The sequence below is a fragment of the Clarias gariepinus genome, chromosome 26, assembly GCF_024256425.1.
Source record: "Clarias gariepinus isolate MV-2021 ecotype Netherlands chromosome 26, CGAR_prim_01v2, whole genome shotgun sequence".
Taxonomy (NCBI): Eukaryota; Metazoa; Chordata; class Actinopteri; order Siluriformes; family Clariidae; genus Clarias; species Clarias gariepinus.
The window spans coordinates 7,994,001-8,003,180 of NC_071125.1; the positions used below are offsets into that span (position 1 = coordinate 7,994,001).

Here is a 9,180-nt window from a genome sequence, read left to right on the forward strand (position 1 = left end):
GCTCATAACTGCACAACTACAGTATACACGATTTTACATCCAGTAAATCACCCACACGTGCCTAAATGATCGGAAAACACAACATGTAACTATAGTTTTCCATCTAATGAGATATAAAGTGGTACATTAATGATAGTCATAATTAATTAGGGATATTTATAGGTCAATTTTTTTTTCCCCAGAACACTCACCACTACTTTACCCCTGTGTGTTCGGACAGTAGCTCCAAACCACTGGTAGGATTTATACTCCAGCGGTTCTCGTGTGCCATTCACTTTGATCATCCTGTTATCTGGAAAAGGGGAAGAAAAAGAGATAATGAATGTGTAAAATAAATAGATAAATAATAAATTGATTTTTTTTTTAAATATGTGATTATAGCAGACTTTTAAGATTATTACTATTATGTACAATCATCCAAATTCTGTAAAAAAAATGTGTATGGCATCTATCTAAGGATGCTTTTTCACTATACGCTGAAGCATGGATCTTGGTTCAGTGGAGTACACTTGACCCCAAAGTTTGTGTAATCTGTACTGTGTCAGGGCATGGATTAGCATACCATATGCCCGAGTCCACTTGAAAAAGTGTTGTTGTTGTTTTTTAGCATGGCACGGTGTACTTGGGCATGGCCCAAGTCATTAAAATAGTCATTTCATAACTATAGAGATTCCATAACTGCAAAAATGTAACATGTTTCTACAAAATTTAGCTTTTTTTATTTTTTCAACTGTACAATCTCTGGATATGCGTGTGCATACATCTGAGCGTGTGTGTGTGTGTTTGTGTGAGTGTGTGTGTGCGTGTGTGAGTCTGTAGGGGGTTCAGGGGGTTCTACAACAGACCTCAGGTCACACAGATGGCTCTGGTTAAAGCTGAGTATGGCACAGTCCACACTTCATTAAAATGCAAGAACATTAATCTTTCATCTGTCTCCTCTTTCTCCCTCTGTCCTGCAATTACACCGTCCCTTACATTAACTCGAATCTGTCTTGAGGAAAAAGCTAATACCTGATTGGTTGATATGTGATATATCTCTTTGTAGGCTTATGGAAGGGGAATAAAGCCTCATCAATGGAAGGAAACAATGGATGAGTGATATATGGAACATTAAATCTCCACCTGTTACTCATTAGTCACAAAACACAGGATTTATGATTTGATGCAGGAATAAAGCATGACAGGTTTGGTTCATATGAATTAACAAACAACGGACCTTTTAATCTCCTCGTTTTATTTCTATTTAAAAAAAAAATTCTGTCAGCACATACAGGTTATTCTGAAAACCGTTACAAAGCAGAGGCACTGGAGATTTCTTAATAATAAGTTACTGTACATAATATTAACTATATATATATATATATATATATATATATATATATATATATATATATATATATATATATATATATATACTGTGTTTAATAAGCACCATGGTTATTAATCCATTTAATATCAGGTTTATCATTAATGAGCTTTTACTATCGGCCAAAACACAGTATTGGTGCTGATTTCATTTTTTTTTATGTTATACAAAAGTTTTGAAGAGATGATTTGACATGTGCCTAAAAAATGCCCATTTTTAAGCACTGTACTGTCTTGCTTCAAACAATAATTTAAAATGAAAATTATTCATATTTCTATGAGTACTAATTAAAATTGGTGTTAGCTTCTAGAAGCATATGATCTGTAAAAATTGTGGCTTAAATTAAAGCATTCAGTGCAAAAATTTATATTTTCCCCAAAAAAATGTGTAGTGTCCGTAACCAAGTCAAATTCATGTTGCAATATCTTAACAGTTTTGCATTTTAAAATAACTACATTCTAAATTCTATTCAAAGTCTATAAAAAAATAGACTTTTTCAGGTTTATGTCTTTTCATGTGAAATCTAAATTGTCCAAGTTTAATCAAAATGACAATTAAAATCAATAAATGATTTGAATTCAAAAATGTTATGGACACTACACAACGATACCACGTTTAGGACGTATAGAAAACATAATGAGCGGAGTAATATTAACATGATTTGAGTTATGCCCAGTACTACTTTCTAAGCTGCTAATGAGAAGAAAAAAAGGAAGAATATAAAAGAAAAAAAAAAACATCATTGAGGTATAGTCCAAGTCCAAAAATGACATCCTATGTTGCTTCTTGCTTCATGGTTGGCTCAGTCTGCTAATGGAAACGCTCTTCAATCTGATCATAACTTCATGGAAACCTATTAGACATTGCTCTAAGACCACTAGGCCATTCCATGTAGAAACATCTAGCTGAAACTGCATTAAAATCCACACTAAAACAAGAAACCAAGCCTTTTCTCCGACATAGACAAAAAACATGCATCCCAAACATCCCAATACCTCATGTGGTAATTAAACCCATTCTGCTAGTCTCCCTCAACAAACTGCATAAACAAACAGCAGGGGCTCATTTAAAAGTTCAGTGTTCAGTGACCTGTTTTACTGCACACTCCAAACTACAAGCCAAACCATGTCAGCTGCTTTTACACGCTGTGGTAGGACTCCCTGTATCTCCCTGTGGTAGCACTCCGCTGTCTCATCGCATAATGTTGGAACAATCAGACAATTTCATTAATACCTTTAAATAAACCAGAGTGAAGTGTGTTAAGTAACCGACTTATCTGAGTCCGTATGTGCAGATCTATTTAGTATCAGGATAACGTCTGCAAGCATTCTGGCTGCATCCATTTAACTATGGTTATCAGGTCATGAGAGTCAAGAACCGATTGAATGGATAAGTCACAAGCAATTCACTGGTCTCCTTCTCCTAATCCCTGTCCTGTATAAAATGTCAGATTTTCCACTTAGCTTATCTTTGCTTGTGTGTCGTAGCCATGCGCCTGTGAATGATGATGATCAATGCTGATCCAGAGCCCATTTAAGTCCATTTCAGTTGCTCCTATGAACATTCAGTGAGTGAAATGCATGATATTTGAATAACAATGGATAACTTGTCACCAACAACTTGTCATCAGAGATGCATCTGTCTGTGGGAACTGTTAACGGAGCATTTGCCACACCCCCATACAGTCCTGACCTCACTCCAGGTTATTTGGGTTATTATAGGGCGTTCCTGGGGGGCCAGAGTTACAGGCATGAAGCAGGCTGTTTGATTATGACCAAGGTGTACTGAAAAAAACTTTTCACCCTGATGGTATCCAAGCATTAGCGAAATGGTGGGATAAGTGCGGTAAAAGCAAAAAACAACAGGAGCATGGGCAGTGCAGTAGTGCCGTAGTGAGGGTTCTAGGTTCAAGCTGCAACATTGCTGAGCTGCCACTAAGACTCTCTATCTGCTCCTGGGATGCTGTTTCAAGGCTGACCTGGCTTCCTAAATAGCTTAGATGTGTGTAAAAAGAATTTTATTGTGGTGCATACTTAAATGTAGATGCATGTTTAGTCCATTGTACTTAAATTTGTGCATGTATTTAAGACAGTATGAAATTCTAATCAACTTAAAAATTATTTTAGAAGCTTACAAGATTTGAGATAAGAAATGTTCTCAAATGCTTTGAGTAAACTCTACGAGTTCAAGAGCTTGTTCGTAAGTCCAATTTGTTTGTAAGTTTAAAAAAACATTGCCTAGCTGCTTATAGCTAACACAATTGGCTATACACAGTATAAAACTAATGAGTTTGTAACTCAAATGGTCATATGTAACTGTACTGGTTACTGTATATACATTCATATGTAAAGTACAGGTTATTTTCAAAGATTATTTGTAACAATAGAATACTAATAGAATACTAATAGAATAGTACACATGCCGAATCATAAATATTGTTCCTATGCTCAAGTTATTAGGTGGATGCCAGTTAACCAAAAAAAAACAAAAACTTGAGTCAAAATGCAACCCATTTAAACTTACAGAACAGGTTTAGAGCAACCATTAAAAAAAAAAAAAAAGAATGAATAAATAAATCTCAGAAATCAGACTTTAAACTAAGAATTCTGAGAATAACAAATTATTTTATTTTAAAATCAGAAATATAAAATTAAAGTAAGATTTTGAATAATGGCCATAATCACATCCCATATAAATGCAGAACAGTGGTGAGTTAGTAGAAAATGATCATGAATGTAATATTAGTATACGCCTTTATCACATGATAAAGTTTTCCTATTAAAGTCAAAGGGAAGCAGTGTGTCTCAAGAAACTCAAGAATATGTATTTGTTTGTGTGTGTGTGTGTGTGTGTGTGTGCGTGCTCGCACTAAACAAGTGACTTCAGGTATGTGACAGTTTGTGGTGTATCAAATCAATTTAACTCACTTTGTCTTAACTGCACTGGTCATTTATCAAAGTTGACCAAAGATGTAAATTTTCCCTGAACGACCTCTGGATACCAAGGTGAGATCAGGGGTCACGACAACGTGACTAATGAATCAGATAATGTGTGTGCATGCACTCTGAGTTAGCTTAGTAGAAAGGCCTGGGGGTTGGATGGGGTGGGGGTGGGGGGGGATGTCTAAGGGTTTCTCGGTATCTAATAAAAAGCAGACACCTCTCCATGAGAGCCAACCTTGCTGGGTTTCCCATGTGTCCGCTGTTCTTTTAAACGTCTTGTCCCCTCGCTGTATTCCTGTCTGTCTCTTATTCCCACCTCTTCAACTTTATTCCCCAACTAAATAACACACCAGAACTTCTTTCATGTCGGTGTATAGACCTATAACCCCAGGTTATTACCTGTAAACAGATACAGGCTCCTTCATGCCACACCGAGAACAGAAACTCTGGATTTGGAGGTGCACAAAAATAACATGCACTAACAGCGCCAAAAATGACAGAAAAATCAATGGCCTGCATTTTTAAAGATAAGAATCAGAAAATTTTGTTCTAATCCTTTTTTGATCTATCCTTTTCTAAATTCCTTTTCGTTGAGTCTTTCAACCAATGCCGACTTGTTTAAACCAGATTAGCACCTGTGAATTGACTAATTTGTGAACCCTGAGCCAAAAAAGTTGAGTTGGCAAGCAATAAAAGCTCCTCATCTGCATTGATTTTGCAGTGTTGGATTACCATATTACGTAACGTTCAAAACTATTAAAATAACAGCCAAAACACTTTATTGAGTTTCTTAATAATTATTCACTGATCACAAATTTCTTATTAACCAATCAGTCATGACTATTATTTCCCAGCAACCAGTGACATTATGCTTTTGCACTGGCCAACTGCTGACCGACGCCCCCTCCTAGTTTCACAATGATTAATCAGTGACATCATCACTGTTTTTCAATGAGCAATGTCTTAAAACTATTGGTTTCAAATGACCTATGGTGTATGCCAACAAGTACTGAAAGAGAATTATTTAATATGTAAACTTTTTGTTCATTTCGATCTAATAATTTGTTTGTGGGTGGCACGGTTGCCTTGCACCGCCTCGGGTCTGTGTGCATGGAGTTTGCGTGGTTTACCTGTACTTGGTGGGTTTTCTCCAGGTATCCCGGTTTCCTCCCACAGTCCAAAGACATGCCGATTAGGCTAAATGGCGTTCCCAAATTGCCCATAGTGTGTTTATGTGTGTGTCCATGCCTTGTGCCCTAAGTCTCCCAGAATAGGCCCCTTACGACCCCGTATACAGTACAAAGTGGTATAGATGATGAGTGAGTGAGTTAGAGAGTAATCTTGGCATTCTACTTCAGTAACGCCTCAGTGCCACAAACACTAGGTGCAGGCAAGAGAATGCATCCTGGATAAAAGACATGGTGTTTGACTACCATTAGCCTGAATTATGCGGTACACTGTGGTGGTCAATTAATGTGTAAAAAAGATTCCTTATACTCCCAGAACCACTCTTGCAAAATCTGAGTCCTAGAATATGCAATATGCCCAAGTCAATAGCGAAGAAAAAAAAAAACATGTGATAACCTGATCATTCAGTACATCCAAGTCATCAGCTGACTTTATTTTATTGCCACATAATGTTGGTGGTCTAGACCAGACCAACTGAAGCAACCCCAGATCATAACACTGCCTACAGAGGCTTGTACAGTGGACACTACAGTATGCATGATGGGTGCATCGCTTTACGCGCTTCTTGTCTTACCCTGGAATAGGGTCAATCTGAACTCATCAGACTACATGACCTCTTCCCATTGCTTCAAAGGCCAATCTTTATGATCCATAGAAAACTGGCACCTTTTTTTCTGATTAGTCTCACTAACAAGTGGTTTTCTAATCGACACACAGCTGCTCATGGCATGTAAAAATGCTCTTACTTTCACAATTTAAAATTAAACTGTGACTTTTTGTAATTCAACTTCACTATGTGTTGAAGTGATCTCTGATCACAGCCATTCATGTTTTTTCTGACCACATTTCTTCCATATAGTTGATTATTCAGACCTACTGTATACATCCAGGTTTTAAATAATGTGCTGGATGGTTCTTAACTCTATTTCAATGATTCTATTATTTTTTTTGTTGTTGTTGTTGCTCGATGCAGGCTAATAATTTGACCCTTCTGAAATAGTAACTTTTTTTTAAGGGGGCTGGGCAGGCAGTCTACAAAGCCTATATACACACACATCACTGAAAGACTTAATTACACCTTGGCATGATTTAGCATAGGAGAGGAAACTTGAGAATCTGGAGGACATTCACAGGATTACCCTAAGCTCAGGATGAAGCCAGTGATCCTGTTCCTGTGCAGCAGTGACTCTACAGTACCTACTAGGGATGGGAATCACTGCTGGACCAGCTGATACGATATTATATCGATAGCTATGTGCTGATTCAATTTGTATTGTGATTCTGTAAGAATTAATATTTTATAAATATGACAATTTGATCTAATATTTTTCTCCAGATCTTTTCAGAATTCTAAACAAACTAAGCAAACAGTGTGCTCATACTATACATGATGCTGTGCTGCCAGCCAGTGTGTGACTAGTTTAGAGTGCGGCCACCTGCAGGATTATAGAGGAATTGCACCATATTTCCACCTCAAATGCAAACCTATATATATATAACTACCTAATAATTAAGGCACTGTGTTAGTGATCGGAAGGTTGGGGGTTCAAGCCCCAGCATCACCAAATGGCCAGTGTTGAGCCCTTGAGCAAGGCCTTTAACCCATATGCTCCAGGGACACTGTATGATGGCTGACCCTGTCATCCATGCAACAATTTTTGTTAAATCTCTGCTGGCTAAATAGTTGTTAACAGCTACCCTAAATTGAGGATAGATCTGAGCATGATTTAAAAAAAAAAAATCACAACATGGAAGTTAAAATCTTGACAGGGCGACACCAATCCCACCACTACAACATCTCGAATTTTCCGGCATAAAACATCTGACAAGTCACTTGTGTAGAAAACAAGCCAAAGACCGCAAACAGCCTTTGGCCTTGAGCGCTCTTGGCATCTGTTTCCCACATGACGAGCGCAATTTAAACGTGACCTCACAGCCGTACAAGTTCCTCCCGCGTCTCAGCCGGTCGTCCACAGAACCTCGCGTCTCCCAAACTTGGAAAAATATATATATATATTATTTGCACCTTAACTGCGAACCTACAGTCACAATGCATCGCATAAATCAAACCTGCAACAAAGTAGAGCCCTTTTAAACATGGTGATCGGCAGGATGCACGCAGGACCCCTCGCGCGTCAGGACGTCCACTGCGCCACATTACGCATTGAGGTAAAGTTACGCGCCTTACTCGGGAAGCGCACAGTAATTACTCAGCTCCTCTGGTCTAAACCAAACCATATGCGAGGAAATCAGCTCGGTCTTGGATGTGGGTTTTGATCTTTTTATTGCAGGAGCCGGAATGTGTATAAACTAGATTCCATAGGAAGGATTAAATCAAAACTAACGTTAATTTTATAATGTGCGTAATACATGTCAGGGTGAATATGGATTTGGACTCTATTGCATCCCTCTAGAAATTGGTAAGTGCGCAGGAAAAATGTCATCTTGTATATTTGGTGCTCAGAACTGTGTACCCACTTGCTTTATCGAAAGGGATCTCCCGACATGAGTCCTGCTCAGATGGGGGCCAGGAGCAGTAATAGACCGCACCGCCCTCCACTATCCCAGGCTGGGTGGTGTTGGCTTTGGGAGCCCCGACCAGCACTGACACACTGCACAGAGAGAGAGAGAGAGAGAGAGAGAGAGAGAGAAAGGTGAATGTACCGTTAAACTGCACCTTTATGGATGCATCTGCACATTCACTTAAGACTGTAAATATCTGACAGATAGAGCAGGAGGCACAACTTTGAAGTCTGAAGCCAATAAAGTGTTAATGTGTCATGCTTTGGGTAGTAAACAAACGATGACAGATCCATCAGGTTGGGCAGAAATTATGTGCGCGAATAACTCCAGAGAAGCATCCTCCTGATGCGAATGCGTAATGGTAAAATCTTTACTCTGTGATGCATCATAACTAGGCTGAGGTGCTTTTACATTTCTATCCATCAATGCATGTAAACGATAATGGAAAATATGTGTGAAACTCACGCGCTCCTGTCCTGCGTCGGATGATAAAAGTCCAGGGAGTATCCAAAGTAGCTCCCAGGGGGTCCACTGTACACAGCGGGGTTTTCCAAATCCAAGTTAAAAGCAATGATTCCGCAAAGCAAATCAGTCAAAATGAGACTAACCGGGATGAGAAAAGAAAGCTCACGGAAGGACGCTCGAGCCTCACGCGCCGGCATCGCTGCTGCACTCCAGGGAGGTAAATACAAATGCTTATTTTAACCTGTAAGCGAATGCAGAGGATTTGCAGAATCCCGTACTTTTTCCACAAGTCCGCCTGTCAAAGTCCCTGCGCGGGCTCCATGCGCTCCGTTTCATTCAGCTGCGCGCGCCTTTCCCGCCGGACTGTGGTGTTTGCTCACGCTGTCCGCGCGCGCACACCATTATAACAAGCTGCGCGCGAGCCCGGGCTCCTACACCACATCACACACAGCGCGAGCCCTTTGATACGTCATCCGACCAAGTCCTTATAAGGAAACAGGCCATTTTTGAGAGAAAAAACTTTTATCTATTAAAATGGTACATGATAATATAATGTTTTTTTTTTGCCTGGACGTGTTTTATTTGTCCACAATTAGGTTTTTAAATATATAATTTTATTTGCTAATATTTTCCACAATTGGTACACAAGTTATAGGGGGAAAAGGGTGAAATAGTAACTTTTTTTACACAAATTTC

At 38.9% G+C, this 9,180-nt stretch overlaps 1 protein-coding gene across 1 annotated transcript in view; it reads right to left on the reverse strand.

Annotated features, from left to right (window-relative positions):
* itga8 (integrin, alpha 8) overlaps positions 1-8,866 on the reverse strand; it is a 105,064-nt gene extending 96,198 nt beyond the window's left edge. The window contains exons 1-3 of the mRNA XM_053487781.1: positions 8,485-8,866; positions 7,975-8,108; positions 192-292 (exon numbers count right to left, since the gene is read on the reverse strand). Of these exons, the coding sequence (XP_053343756.1) occupies positions 192-292; positions 7,975-8,108; positions 8,485-8,681 (432 nt within the window). The 5' untranslated portion in view covers positions 8,682-8,866. The remainder of the gene's footprint in view (positions 1-191; positions 293-7,974; positions 8,109-8,484) is intronic.
* Positions 8,867-9,180: the final 314 nt, after the last annotated feature.